The following is a 15,898-nucleotide window of genomic DNA, read 5'->3' as shown; positions in this document are numbered from 1 at the left end:
TAGCTTATTTTCCTTTCTATCATTGAGATATATTCCATTATGTACTTTTGAGGCTATGCTGTGCAACATACAATTTTAATTAGGATATAGGCATCCTAATTGGATATCAAAATATATAACAAGAGAGGAAAAAGGTGTGTGTGTGTGTGTGCATGTGTGAGGGAAGAAGAACAAGATGTTTCAGGGAAGAGTACCTGATATCTTTGATTTGAGTGCAGATGGTGTGTGGGGGAGGCATCCTTCAGCTGTAGAAAGCTCTGGGAAAGCTTTGCCAGTGATGGCATTTTCCTTCCAGCTTCTTTTTCAGTGAAAAATAATAAGAATCTCTTTGACCCTAAATTAATAATAGAGCAATAATTCTAGTTGTCAAGCTGGCCTGGTGAGTCAACAGACATGACTTTCTGTGAGGCAGGTCCTGTGTTCTAATGCACCACGTTAAATTTAGGTTGATTCCCTCAAGTTGTTTTTTTTTCAGCTTTTTTACCTGACGTTGCCTATCACATTATTTCTTGAATAATTAATCTCCAAGAAGTTAACATTTTTTCTATCTGACGTTGCCTGTCACATTGTTTCTTGAATAATTAATCTTCAAGAAGCTAAAATTGGGCCTGTCACAATTGTATTATTCCATGTTCTAATCAAGAAAAGAAGCAACCTAGAACTAAGGAGAAATATCCTAACAGTGAGAACCAGTCAAACTAGAAGTTGTGGGTGCTCTATCACTGGATGCTTTTAAGAAGAGATTGGACAGTGGACAGTCACTTGTGTGGAATGGTATAAGCTCCTGCTTGAGGTTGATGGTATAGGCTTGATGGTATAGGGTCTCCTGCTTGAGAAGGGCTGGATTAGAAGACCCCCAAGGCCCCTCCAACTCTGTTATTCTGTTCTGTAGTATTAAAAACAGTGACAATTTTTTTTTAAATGTCAAAATTTATTGAATGTAAAGAATTTTTATTTTGTTGAGGTTGATTTGGGGTCCAGTTGTTTTATAACTAGAAATGAATTTATTAATGCTTTATTTATAATGTTAAAAAATAGGGTTTATGCAGTAGAAAAAATGGTGGCAGGTTATTTCTTAATTGCTCTGAATAGAAACATTTTAATTGAGCTGCTTTCAGTTTCTATACCTAAATTTATATTTCGTGATATATATATATATATGGCATGTCGCAAAAAGGGGATTGAGGGGTTTTTTAAAGACTTTTTTAAATAGACTTTTAAGGGGTTCTGAGGGTGGGGGAGGTTATGTGGGTTTGGGGGAAAACCCACGGGGGTTGCAGACCAGTCCGGTTGCTATTAATGGTGCCGTAGGGGGTGCAGACTCTGGGGGAAAGGGGACTGTTAGAATGCCCTCTAGTGAGGGCTTCTCTATTAACACGCTGAGTGGGAGGGGCAGGTATGGCGGGAGCAGGGGGCCATATCATGTGGTGGGGGCACGTGCTCGCTATCTCTGAGCGATTGCGTGCCCCGGTCCCCTTAGCTCTTCCCGTTCCCCAGGCTGCTTAGAGTCTCAGCGCCCGAGTCTCCGGCTGATGTTATGTAATGCCAGGTCCGTGGTAAATAAAGCCCCCCTCATTTGTGATCTTATTCAGGAGGGGGGAGCGGACCTGGCAGGTATCACAGAGACCTGGTTGGGCCATGAGGGGGTAGTTCCCCTCGTGGAGATGTGCCCATCAGGCTTCCGTGCATTTCATCAGCCGAGAGCTCAGGGCAGGGGCGGGGGGGTGGCGGTCATTCTAAAAGAAGGTCTTGATCCAAGGGAGACCACTGTACCTCAGATAGCCGGATGTGAGTCCCTTTTTGTGAAGTGGGATCATGGGGTGCAGATGGGTCTGTTGATCACGTACCTGGCTCCCTGCCACGTGGCAACGACCCTACCCGAGCTCCTCAATGTTATAGCCGAGGTGGCGGCTGATACCCCCAGACTTGTGGTCATGGGGGATTTCAACCTGCCATCCATCGGTGAAACATCTGAGGTAGCTCGGGAGTTCATGGCTTCCATGACGGCCATGGACCTGACCCAAGTAATTCACGGCCCTACTCATATGGGGGGACACACTCTGGACTTAGTTTTTATCTCTGGTCAGTGGTTGAGTGGCCTTGATATAGGGGATGTAGATATTGAACCCTTGTCATGGTCTGACCACTCTCTCCTTCGACTTGACTTTCTGACCACCGTACCCCGTCGCAGGGAGGCGGAACCGACCAGGTGGTTCCGCCCCAGGCGCCTGATGGACCCTGATAGGTTCCAGATGGAGCTTGGGCCATTCCCTGAGACTCTAGCTCATGACTCGGCTGATGACCTGGTGGCCGCCTGGGATAGGGCGGCTGCCGGAGCTTTGGACCGGGTCGTGCCTTTGCGGCCTCTGACCCGGCACCAAACTCACTTAGCTCCTTGGTTCTCCGAGGAGCTGAGGGAGATGAAGCGCCGGAAAAGACGCCTAGAGAGCGGTTGGAGGACCAGTCGTTCCGAGTCTGTCTTGACACTGGTAAGGTCTCATATTAAGACCTACCTAGTGGCGATAAAAGTGGCGAAATCTAGCTATTTTGCCGCTCTTTATCGCGTCATCAGATAACCGCCCAGCCGCCCTGTTTAGGGTGACCCGCTCCCTCCTCCATCTGGGAGCACGGGAGGACCCCTTGCAGGGCCGAGCTGAGGATTTTGTACAGTATCTGGATGATAAAATAACTCAGATTCGGGAAGACTTGGCCGCCGACTGGGTTAGTTCAGACGAGATGACTGAGGCAGGTCTTGAGAGTGTTATCTGGGAGGAGTTCGATCCTTTGGCTCCCGAGGACGTGGACAGGATCTTGGGACGACTGAACGCAACCACATGTTTATTGGACCCGTGTCCCTCCTGGTTGGTGCTGGCTTCCCGGGAGGTTACACGAGGCTGGCTCCAGGGGATTATTAACGCTTCTTTGAGCGAGGGTGTCCTGCCGGCCACCTTGAAAGAGGCAGTGGTGAGGCCTCTCCTCAAGAAGCCATCCCTGGATCCGGCTGTTTTGGCTAACTATCGTCCAGTCTCCAACCTTCGCTTTATTGCGAAGGTTGTTGAGAGTGTGGTGGCGTGACAGCTTCCCCAGTACCTGGATGAAGCTGTCTATCTGGATCCGCTCCAGTCCGGCTTCAGACCTGGGTACAGCACGGAAACGGCATTGGTCGCGTTGGTGGATGATCTCTGGAGGGCCCGGGATAGGGGTTATTCCTCTATCCTGGTCCTATTAGACCTCTCAGCGGCTTTTGATACCATCGACCATGGTATCATGTTGCCCTGGCTGGAGGGACTGGGAGTGGGGGGCACCGTTCTGCAGTGGTTCTCCTCCTATCTCTCCGACCGGTCGCAATCTGTGTTGACAGGGGGGCACGGTCGACCCCCAGGCGCCTTGTTTGTGGGGTGCCGCAAAGGTCGGTCCTCTCGCCCCTCCTGTTCAACATTTATGTGAAGCCGCTGGGTGAGATCATCCGAGGTTTTGGGGTGGAGTTCCATCAGTACGCTGATGATACTCAGCTGTACATTTCCACCCCAGACCATCCCAATGATGCCTTGGAAGTGATGTCCCAGTGCCTGGAGGCCGTGCGGGTCTGGATGGGGAGAAACAGACTCAACCCTTCCAAGACCGAGTGGCTGTGGCTGCCGGCGTCCCGGTATAGCCAGCTGACGCCATCACTGGTTATTGGGGGCGAATCATTGGCCCCCACGGAGAGGGCCCGCAACTTGGGTGTCCTCCTGGATGCGCGGCTGTCTTTAGAGGGGCATATGACGGCCGTGGCCAGGGGGGCTTTTTGTCAGGTTCGCCTGATACGCCAGTTGCGCCCCTTTCTGGACCGGGACTCCCTACGCACGGTCACTCAAGCACTCGTCACTTCTCGTTTGGACTATTGTAACACTCTCTACATGAGGCTCCCCTTGGGGTACACCCGGAGGCTCCAACTGGTGCAGAATGTGGCTGCGCGGGGATTATGGGAGCGACGGGGCGCTCCCATGTGACTCCTCTCCTGCGCGAGCTGCATTGGCTTCTGGTGGACTTCCAGGTGCGCTTCAAGGTGTTGGTGATCACCTTTAAAGCGCTCCATGGCTTAGGGCCAGGGTACTTACGGGACTGCCTTCTGCCACCAATAGCCTCCCACCGGCCGGTTCGCTCCCACAGAGAGCGCCTCCTCAGGGTGCCGTCGGCCAGACAATGCCGGCTGACGACCCCCAGGAGGAGAGCCTTCTCTGTGGTGGCACCTACCCTATGGAACAATCTACCCCCAGAGATACGAGTGATCTCCGACCTCCGGATTTTTCGTCGGGCCCTAAAAACTTATTTTTTTCAGTTAGCCAGTCTGTCCTGATTTTAGGGCTAGTTTTAAAATTTTAATATTTATTTTAAATTGACAATTTTTAAATTATGGGCCAAATTTATAAATTATTTTAACTTTATTTTTTAACTGTGATGTTTGTATAGATGTTTTTTATCTGGCTGTTCACCGCCCTGAGTCCGAAAGGAGAAGGGTGGTATAGAAATTCTAATTAATTAATTAATTAATATATAAATAAATAAATAAATAAATAAATAAATAAGTAAGTAAGTAAGTAAGTAAGTAAGTAAGTAAGTAAGTAAGTAAGTAAGTAAGTAAATAAATGTGTGTGTGTGTGTGTATGTGTGTATGTATATATGTATGTATACACGTATATACATACATACATACATACACCAGAAAATATAACTAGACAACTTTGGGTACTGAACTTTTTAAGTGTGAACCTTTATGAAGCATGATGCTTTAATATATGCCGATAAGTTACTTCAGTCAAGCTAATTAAAGTGTTTCTAATACTAGCTGTGCCTGACTGCACTTGCAGATGGATTATAAGCTTTCTAACAGATAGGAAGCAGCAGGTGAAGCTAGGTTAAAAATCACATTGAATACCCATTCAATTAGCACAGGAGCCCCACAGGGGATGTGTGCTCTATTACTCTTTTCTCTATATTCCAATGATTGCACCTCAAAGGATCCCTCTGTTAAAGTACTGAAGTTTGCAGATGATACAATAGTCATTGGTCTCATTTGAGACAATGATAAGTCTGTATATAGACAGGAGGTAGATCAACTGGCCCTGTGGTGCAGCTGGAACAACCTGGAGCTGAACACTCTTAAAACTGTAGAAAGAATAGTAGATTTTAGAAGAAGCTCTCCTATTCTGCCACCTGTTACAATATTAGGCAACACAGTATCAATAGTAGAGACCTTCAAGTTTTTAGGTTCTATTATCTCCAAGGACTTGAAATGGACACCTAATAACCATCACTAAAAGAGCACAACAAAGAATGTTCTTTCTAAGTCAACTCAGAAAGCTCAGATTTCCCAAGGATCTGCTGATACAGTTATATAGAAGAATTATTGAGCCTGTCATTTGTACCTCTGCCTGGTTTGGCATAGGAACCAAACAGGACAAGTAAAGATTCAATGGATAGTTAAAACTGCAGGAAAAAACAATTGCAACCAGCCTGCCTTCCATTGACGATCTGTACACTGCATGAACCAGAAAGAGGGCTGAGAAAGTATTTACAGACCCTTAACATCCGGGACATAAACTGTTTCAATTTCTCCCCTCTGGATTGCCCCTATAGAGCATTGCATGCCAAAACAACAAGACACAAAGACAGTTTTTTCCCCTGTGCCATCACTCTGCTGAACACCTAATTCCCACAATGTCCTAAGCCTAAAAATATTTGGCCTAGATATGTAGAAGGGCTGTATTGATATTGTCATTTCTTTCTCATCTTCTCACCTTTCCTACTAGCTTCTCCTATTGGCATCTATGATTTATCATTTCTAACTATCTGATGAAGTCTGTACCTGTTGTATATTATGATTAATGATAGTAACTTTGATCTATGATATATGGCCTATCACTTTGTTGTTTATATGTACACTGAGAGCTTATGCACTGGAGACAAATTCCTTGTCCAATCACACTTGGCCAATAAAGAATTCTATTCTATTCTGCGCTGTTCTGTTCTATATATATGGTAGGAGCTGTAACTATGCTAAGACATATGGATCTCACTATGCCTTTTGTGTTGCAGGTTTGGGCAGGATACTTCTGAAACTCAGGGAAGTCTATTCACTAACAAATTCTTATTACAAGTGCCTATATTATACAAAATATAGGCTTGTAAGTTAAACAATAACAGCAGCCACACTTAATGGTGTATTAATTCAAGCTTAGTGGAGTTTATCTCCAGTTCTATGGAGTTTACCTCCACATCCCACTAAATACTTGTGTATGTTAGATGGGAAGTTAAGGTGAGCATTTGAAGATGCATTTGCAAATTTGCTTAGCACAATAAAAGGCTAACAATCTGTCTGAATGGACAATATTTCCAAACTGATATTTTCCATGTTTTCAAATCAGAGATACTGTATATCTTTCCTCCAGGTCTTGATATAAGAGCTTGTTTGAATTGATGTATTACTATCTATATTCAGCCTGTTGTTCTCTTCCCTCTTGCCCCCTTCAACCGTTTCTTAAAAGCAGGAAGAAAATTTGGAATGCACCAAATGTCTATTCAGTGTAGCATCTTGCTTCCATAATCATCAGTCAATGCTTTTAGGCCACCAGGAAACTAATTTAAAGCAATAATAGTTTCCTAGTGTTGCTACCCAGCAACCAGTATGATGTGCTTGAACTGAAATGTTCTATTAACTGTAGGACAATGAATCAATTGCCATTCTATCAATTCAATCAAAATCTCCCTGTCTCTCTTTCTCTCTCTGTCTCTGTCTTTCTCTCTGCCATCAGAGCTACTGAAGTTCTTGTCTTCCTGGACCCCATTCCTGCTATAGAATAAAAAGGAAAATATGACTCGTAGGAATAGTAAAGCTAGGTTTTTCCACAGAGATCCACATTATCATGAGACATAAATATGCTTTTTGATAAAGTGAAGTGAAGGATTTATCTGAAAACTTTAAGAATTTCATAGCACTTGTTTTCTGGAATGTCTTCCACAAAGAACAATTTCATTTGAAAGTGAAATGTGTTTCCTGATTCCAACATGGATCCTGAATATCCTGAAAGTGAAAGATAGTTTTTATGTTATAGCAATAGCAATAGCAACAGCACTTAGACTTATATACCATCCCATAATGTCTTACAGCATTCTGTAGATGATTTAAAAGATAGAAGCATTATTTGTATATTGCCCTCAACAATCTGACCTTGGAAGGATAGAAGTCTGAGTCAAACCTGAGCCCTGCTAGGATCGAACTCCAGGCTGTTGGCAGAGTTTGTCTGCAATACTGATTTTAACCACTTGTCACCAAGATTCATGTTATGTTTGAAAGTGGAATGTCCACATTTTTGATAGATACAGTTACAGGGCAGAACTTGAAATGAATACATAATATATTGACATTAATATTTTTGTATGAGATAATATAAATGCCATTCAAAATAGTTTTGGGATGGCATGCTTCTGATTCTTTGGGATAGTAATTCATACCATAGATTTAGACATCCGTTTATTTCCATGATACTTGTCACAGTCATATTTGCCTTTCCATAAAACAGTGTGGAACATTACCCAGAGTGTTTACAGCATTTTAACAAAAGAAGACATGCTATATTTTAAGATTGTCTTTGATAAGAGGATATGGGAACAATGGAAACAGGAAATCTAAACAGCATTAAATCAGAACTAGAAGAAATGACCCATCCGCTTTATATTCCCAGCTCTCTTAAGTATATCTCTTTGACTGTAACTCTAAATATTAATGCTTCCATTTCCAGTTCTGTCCTGCTAACATTGCAGACTAATACTGTATATTTTTGAAACTGAAGTATAAACAGAGAGAGCTAACACAGGTATTTAATTGGCTCTCCCAATAATTACTTTAGGAAGTTTTATTTCTTTGGATGGAAATTTCTCATCCCACTCTGCTTCAGATGATAAAATTGGAAGCAGCAGATGAAGCTACATAGGAACAACAGGTATACCACCATAATTTTGCTTATGCGGAAAGGAAAAATGACATCTGGCAATTGTAGATGGAAAATCTGTTTATTAGACAACAAAACATTCTCACTGATTTCAAGTATAAACTTGTCAGCTTCATTTCTTTAATATATTTCTAGGGTTAGATGATTAGGGTTTTTTTTATGTTTCTTCACATTCTACACTATTCTTAGTTTCTAGATATTTATTTATTTATTTATTTTGTCGCATTTCTATGACGCCCAACTCCCAAGGGAGATACAAGAGAAGACTTCAGCAAATAACTGTTTTTGCCAGCACAGCTTTGGAATGACTGTGTTGTTGTTATTATTAGAGTACATACTGTATATCTAGATTTTGCACCTGGCTTTAGTTGCCGCCTCCTCACCTTTCCACAAAAAGATACTTTGGAGGTTGCAAATACTCTGGAGAGATGGCTGAGACTATTACATCTGTCAGTACTGCATGTTTTATATTAATTGAACCAAGGAGAATGGCTCAAAAGATTTCAAAGTCTACCTACCAGATTATTTAGATGCTTCCAATTTAATTGTCTGTTTTGCTTCAGTAGTCAATTATATTTATAGTTATTACTCTTATTCTTTAGTTACCTTTTATACATCTTTCTCTGCCAAAGATATCTTAAAGTACCACAGAGTTAGGATAAACATTCAGTAATTATGATCTTTGGGAATATATATAGTCTTTAATAAGTATCTAATAAATGTCACTTTAGCACTTCTTGAAATGTCAATGTATATATAGGCTGCTCCCAAAATAATCACTTTACCAGCAAAAGTCTGTCTGCTTCTCACTTTTTGCCACACTTTTTGCAATTTTGCCATCACCAATAAGACCTACTTTGACTTGTCAAAGTATTTATATACCAACACAGTTTTGAACCTGGCACCGAAACTAAAAGGCAGCCTGGATGATTGCTTCTGCTCTGTGTAATGTATGTGTAATCAAGACCTCTACACATCCTTACTTCCACAAGTGTACTAGCTGAAGTTTCAAGTACCAACAATTTAGCCATGTTTATTAATAGATAATATGTTTTTTGAAAATATACCTTTGTTTTAAATAATAATAATAATATAAGCTTTTATTAAGAGCATTGTTGGTGTAGAGTAGAGTAGAGTAGAGTAGAGTAGAGTAGAGTAGAGTGGAATGGAATGGAATGGAATGGAATGGAACGGAACGGAACGGAACGGAACGGAACGGAACGGAACGGAACGGAACGGAACAGAACGGAACAGAACAGCCTGTAGCCTCTTCTGTACTACAGAAGTGCCTGTAGTACAGTGGACTAAAGCACTGTTATTAACATCTGCTGCTTGCAATTACTGCAAGTTCAAATCTCACCAGGCTCAAGGTTGACTCAGCCTTCCATCCTTTCAAAGGTAGGTGAAATGAGGGCCCAGATTGTGGGGGCAATAAGCTGACTTTGTATAAATATATACAAAAGTATGAAGGCTATTGCTTAATGCATTGTAAGCCGCCCTGAGTCTCCGGAGAAGGGCAGCATATAATTTAAAGCAAAAAAAAAGAACAGAACAGAATAGAATTCTTTTCTGAGTTGGCACAGGAAGAACATTGTTGTGCTTTTTTGATGACATTTTTGATGTTAGGTATCCATTTTAAGTCCTTAAATATTGTAGAACATAGAAACTTGAAGATCTCTACTGCTGATATTGTGTTATTTAGTATTGTAAGAGGCGGTAGAATAGTAGGGCTTCTCCTAAAATATTTCTTAATATTTCTAAAATGTAGTTCTTAAAAGAAGGAAAGGGAAATGAATACATATACACACACACACACACACACATATATACATACACAGACACGTATATACATACACTGTTTCATTTTTAAATAATTCAGTCCATTGGAACTGGGTGGCTAATATAAATAAATAAAACCAAATAAATATTTTTTTAAATAGAAAAAAAATGAAGATTTAGTCAACTTGAAATACAATACTATAATTCAAATGTCAGGTTGGAAATGCTGCTTCTTTTTCTTTCTTCTACTTAACTTTCTGCCTATAGAGCCCTCAAGATGGTGAATAAGTATTTTTTTAATATAGAAAACACACTTAAACACACACACACAGAGTTTCAATTCAGTGTCAGCTAGCTCAAAGTAAAAAGGCCTGATGAAAGAGGAAGGTATTTATCCTTTTCCTAAAAGCAGACGAGTGGGGGCTGAGTACAGCTCCTGAGGAAATGCACTTCAAAACACAGGAACAACCCAAGGAATAGCTTTTTTCCATCTTCCTATTAAACACATTTTTGGAAATGAAGATATTTTCGTGAAGATCTACTGTACTGATTTGGTGCCCATGTAGATTCGTATCAGGATAGGTGATTCTTCAGCTATATTCCCTCTAAACTTGTTGATAGATAAATATAGCAGGTTTGAAGAAAGGACAGCACAGAAGCTTTCAACAAAGAATTGAGAGAGTTAATGCAGGAGAAATTTTTTTAAAAAAAAGCTTCACGGACTATATTTTAAAAGTTTTTACTCCCTTGCATTTCTGGAAGGTATAATACTTACTGATTTGTCCTTTTGAAATAAAGTAGCTTTGCATTCTCTGATCACTCAGTTTTTATGACAAGTGGAATAGTTGATGGAGTAGTTGTTTCCTTCTTGGAAGGCTGCCCTTTTCACTGATTTCAGTGGGACACCAAGATAAGAGGGGCACATTGGTGAGGTTTGGCCATCTCTAGATAGTAGTGGCAGCAATGAGGCTTTCAGGTCATGTTAGCTGGCAGAAGCAAGCTAGCACAGTGCCAAAGAAATAGGCAGGCTGCACAGAAAGCCTTTGACAACCCCTTGCTCCATCTTTTTAAAAAATTAATTGTTTGGCCCTCGTTTAAGCAGTAAGATCTATAAAACCTAAACAAATTTCTATAATAAAAAGGAACATAACATTTTTGTTTTTCTCTTTTATGTCTGAGAAAATGTCTATTAAGTGTGAGCCCCTGTGTTATAAGAGAAAAATGTTTCAGTTAAATATAAACTTGTTATCAGCTCTTCATCATATTTTTATATCTTATTTATATGACTTGGAAAAAATATTTATAAGGGGTCATGATGGAAGCTTCAGTGTGCTACTGCTGGACTACTTAAAATCAATAACTATTTATCCCTAAGTTTCAATTTGCATTGCTGAATCAAGCAATACAGTATTTTCACAATTGGAAAAAAAAAAGAAAAGAAGAAGAAGAAGGAAGAGGAGGAAAATAACAAAAACATATCATCATCACCATTATAATCTCACCAAACTACGATCTTAAGTGGAGATGTAAATCCCCTTATCCCATGACAGGATTCTAATCATGCATCCCACTCCCATTAAAAGTTACTTATAAAAAACATTGAATTATAAAGATGTTGTCACATCTAACCTGGTCCTCAGGCAATGTAGATAAACCTCAGAATAAACTGAGGTTTATTCACTGACTCTCTAAAACATGTTCATATAGGACTGTTAGAGTCTAATATCACCAACAGTTTTCTGTTAGGTGAATCATCAGCTCTCTGCGCAAATAAGGCCACCTTCATGTACGTGACGATATTCTAATAGTGAACCCAGATTCAGGAGGTGTAAGTATTAAACAATCAATTTTTGTTCATTCATTCTGAAACAAATTGGAATATGTCAGAACAGGGAAGAAAGTTATCCTTTCTACTTAATCTGACATCACAGGCCACCTTCATTTTTTCCCCAATTTAATTTAATCTTGTACAAACAAGATTGTGGAAGCCAATATGTTCAGGCAATACCATTAAGCAGTAATGGTATTTTTGTAACTAAGTTACAATAGACATGAATAAATGTTCCAATAGATATGGTCCAATAGACATGAATAAATGTTCTTGGGCAAAATGCCATCTAAGTCATCAATTAATATTTTCTTCCTTCCTAGCTGTTGGTGCCAATGAAGTTATGGTATGTTATCTAGTTTAACTGAGGGTAGAAAACATGTTCTGGAAAGACTATGTGAACAGTCTTCAAAAAACAGTTAATTTTGCTTTCTCCTTGGTTGGGCTCATATTATAGAGCAAGTTATTCTCAAAATTTAGATTAGGTCTTAAATATAACATTAAATTAAAATAAAGCAAACATTAACAAATATCTTTATTCAAGTCTGTGGCAGGTAACATTTGAAGTTTTCCTTAGGTAAGAAATTATTAGATCAATATATATGAAACATAAATTCATTGGCACAGAAAAGCTTGTTGTGGATTCCTAAAGTCAATATTTTATAGCTTGGTAGACTGATATTTTTGATTAAAGGTTATATGCAATTCATGAGACTTAAACTTTAAATTATGCACCAGAGGGAACTCTGAGAGGATTCATTCTACATTAGTTAGACTTCATTGCTTATTTTGAATTTACTTATAACATCATGAACACCTTCATGTTTTTTTGGCAGCAAAATGTAAATGGATTTCTACTTTCTTTTTCTACCTTCTTCCAGAGTGTTTTTCTATCTTCCCAACATAGCCTTGAGGTTTCCTGGTAGTCTCATATCCATGTACTGACTAGGCTTGATTCTTTTTAGCTTCTGAGCCCAGACAAAGTCAGTTAGCTATTCAGTCAGACATCTGCTGAGATATTTATTATTTCCATACTACAGAGAATTTGTTGAGGATTGTTTCTTCAATATGTTCCCGTTTATAAAACTAACAATTTTGTTTTTAATAGGTTATTAAACTAAATATAATGTGTGATCCAACATGTGAATAAATCTAAAAAAAGAAGGTAATTGTGGGGAAATGAGCATGGGAAAGAAATGGAAAGGAATAAGTCTTTTTTGCCTTAACGCAAAGTCAAATTTAGCGGAAAATATCATTATTTATGTAGCTTCTGAGCAAGAATAGCTAAAAGAAAGTAGCATAATCCTATATAGTTTCATATTATGCCCTTTCAATTATTATTGGCCACATCATTTAGAACATCTGTAGGCCCTGTTACTATCTTATACTTTCACCAAACATAGCACTGTGAATCATCTTGTAATTCTGTTTTTAATAGTTGTTGAATTTAACAGTATTGTTGAGTTTTATAACAACCTATGGATGATTTAATAAATATGGAGGAATCTGGAACTATAGACTAATATAGTGTAGGCTGATTTGAACTTAATAAAGGAATGCTGAAATAGATTCTCATGCAAAATACAATTATTTACCCAATATCTGTATGTACTGTTCAGTTTGTATGATCAAAACGATAAACATATTTGATTTATGCTGCAGCTACTATAGAGCAACGGGTGGGATCCTGAACTAGGATTGGGAAAGTCCAGGATCACTAACCCTAACCCTGTGACTAAGAGGGGATTAAAAATATGAGAAGAACAGTTCTATTAAATTTAAATTCTAAATTCTATTATTAAGGCTATGGTTGCTGAATATCTAAGGTGCTGCCACAAAGAAGATGTCAGCCCATTCTGCAAAGCATGTGAAGGGAGAACAAGGAACAATGGATGGAAACAAATCAAGTAGAGAACCAAACCACAACTAAGGAGATATTTCACAATTGATCAGTGGAACCACTTGCCTCCAGAATTGTGGGTGCTCCAACAGTGGAGGTTTTTAAGAAGAGTTTGGACACAACCATTTGCCTGAAATATTATAGGTTTCCTGATTAAGCAGGGAGTTGGAGTCTACAAGACTTCCAAATTCTCTTCCTACTCTGTTATTCTGTTATCTCTTTTAGGATGATAAAAGGAATCTGCTTTAGAAATTTATTTCTTTAAAATAACATTATTTTCCTTCCCATTTTAAAGCAGGATCTGCTTGAAAAAGAGATACTACATAAATGTATATGAAATACCAACTCTTTAATAATAACCCTCTCTCTTAGGACTACACTTCTTCTGTGGATGCTGAGGTCCCAGTTTTTCATGCCTGTTGCCTGTGATGGATGTGAGGTAAGAAATACTGTATAGTCTTGTCTTTTGTTTGTAAAGGAAATCCAAAAACAAGCAATAGTGGTAAAATGTGTTCAATGCACTCTTCATCTTTTCCTGTTGCCCTGTGATGAAGCTCAGGATAGAATAAGTCAGGAAATTGGAAGATATCTTTTAGTGCATGTTGCTTAATGCTTTTCAAGAGGAACAAATTCATAGGGCACATACCAATCAAAGATGACTCTGCCTTATCTTTTGTGCCCTGCAATGTAAAGAAAAACATTGGACATTTTCATCATAGTATCACTAGCTAAAACACAAAGTATCTTCCCTATACTTATTCTACAGTTTATCAATGGCGCACTTTTATGTACTTGCTTCTTCAGTTTTATCTCCTGCTTCTGAAGTTGAAAATCCATCTGCAGAAAGGGTCAGTGTTTCCTAACTTCAGCAACAATAAGATATGTGGATTTTGACTCCCATAATTCCCTAGCCAGCATGGATGGGGCTTGGTGAGGAAATCTGCGAGTCAAAATCTACACACATCTTAAGGCTGTTGAATTTGGAATAGGAAATAGAGTAAGCCATGAACTTAAAGATCTAGAGGTTATTGCTATTCTGACAAGCACTGATATGTTCCTCACCTTTTACGAGGTAATAGAAAAGAGAAGGAAATGAACTAGAAAGGATAAATGGGCCCAGCCTGAATAACTCTGACTTTCCTATTAAATCTGTAAAATTGATAAATTTATCAAGGTGGAAAGTTGGTGGGATCAAGCTGAAAATGTTGGCCAAGTCACATATGGCAGAAAAAAGTACTGAAGTGGTGAGTTCTTGATTAATACAACTTGTATGAAATTAATATTTGCTGAAATATGCAGAGTAGTATAGTATTTCGTTAACGCTTCAGCAAAACAGACTAATAAATTTTCAGACCCAATTTATTTTTATCTGTAGGTACTGTATACTTTGAAACAAAACATATTGAACAAAATGTGCTAAAATGAAAATGCTACAAACTGATCCCTTTTGCTTTTATGCAGAAAAAGCAGTATGTAGTTTAAGAAGGCTAGTTTGTATACACCTTTAGTTGAGATGGTGGAAGGAATTGTGTAACCATAGTATTATGGTAATTGCCATTTTTAGCCTTTTAGTGAGTAATTGAAGTAAAATAATAGAGGGGTAAAGATATTTCTATCAAGTTTGTTTTGTCATGGGTTTTGAGAACTAGTCCTATCAGTCTGGAATATATACCAGTTTTTTCTTTTTAATTTGACTTAAGATTTTACTACCTCACTAACAGTTTTATAGGGATGGGGTGAAAGACACTTGGTAAACCTTAAGGTTATTAAGTGCCCATTGCTGTTTCTAATTTGGAACTCTTTAAACATCCACATTACAAAGGAATAATAAAACCTAGTTCACTAAAAAGCTACATTGTAAGAGCTGTCTGGTATAGTTTTTTTTTGTTCAGAGATATGTCATGTTTAATTTAAAACAAATATACATCTTAAAAAACAGCAAAGCAAGTTGTTCCTAAAAATAACAAAAATCGAAAAGATACGGCAAATATCATATATATTTATATGTAGGAAGATTTCTGTGTGTGCGTGCATGTATTCATTTACTCTGATTCTACTTTAATATGGATATTTGGATATCAGTCTTTTTATTTTTATATATGTATCTGAGGCATAAATGAAGCACTGCAGTCACTGTCAACAGACAAAACAATAAACAGGTTTAGAGCTATGGATTCCTAACAGCAGATGGCAGCAAAAAGTCTTCACCGGCTTTTGGTTTTTACACCTTCAAACCAAGACAACTTGCAATGTGAGACCCAATTATACTAGACCCCACTAATATAATTCATTGCTTCCCATCCTATTATTGATTGGATGTGAGAAAGATGACTATGTATTTTTTATTACAATCAACAATAAGTTTAGCTTAGGGGCTCATCTCAAGGCTTCAAACATCCT

General features: G+C 39.0%; 1 protein-coding gene across 7 annotated transcripts in view; it reads left to right on the top strand.

Annotated features, from left to right (window-relative positions):
- HTR4 (5-hydroxytryptamine receptor 4) overlaps positions 1-15,898 on the top strand; it is a 266,632-nt gene that overhangs the window by 61,636 nt on the left and 189,098 nt on the right. For 2 of the 7 annotated variants that reach the window (XM_034405842.3, XM_034405834.3), the window contains one exon: positions 13,871-13,937. The exons of the other annotated variants lie outside the window; for them this stretch is intronic. In XM_034405842.3, coding sequence (XP_034261733.1) covers positions 13,927-13,937 — 11 coding nt within the window. In that variant the 5' untranslated portion in view covers positions 13,871-13,926. The remainder of the gene's footprint in view (positions 1-13,870; positions 13,938-15,898) is intronic. 7 annotated transcript variants of the gene reach the window in all.

The sequence above is a fragment of the Pantherophis guttatus genome, chromosome 2 (assembly GCF_059756535.1).
Source record: "Pantherophis guttatus breed Tessera chromosome 2, ASM5975653v1, whole genome shotgun sequence".
Classification (NCBI taxonomy): Eukaryota; Metazoa; Chordata; class Lepidosauria; order Squamata; family Colubridae; genus Pantherophis; species Pantherophis guttatus.
The sequence above is the reverse complement of the archived record's forward strand: the minus strand, read 5'-3'. Positions and strand labels throughout refer to the sequence as shown.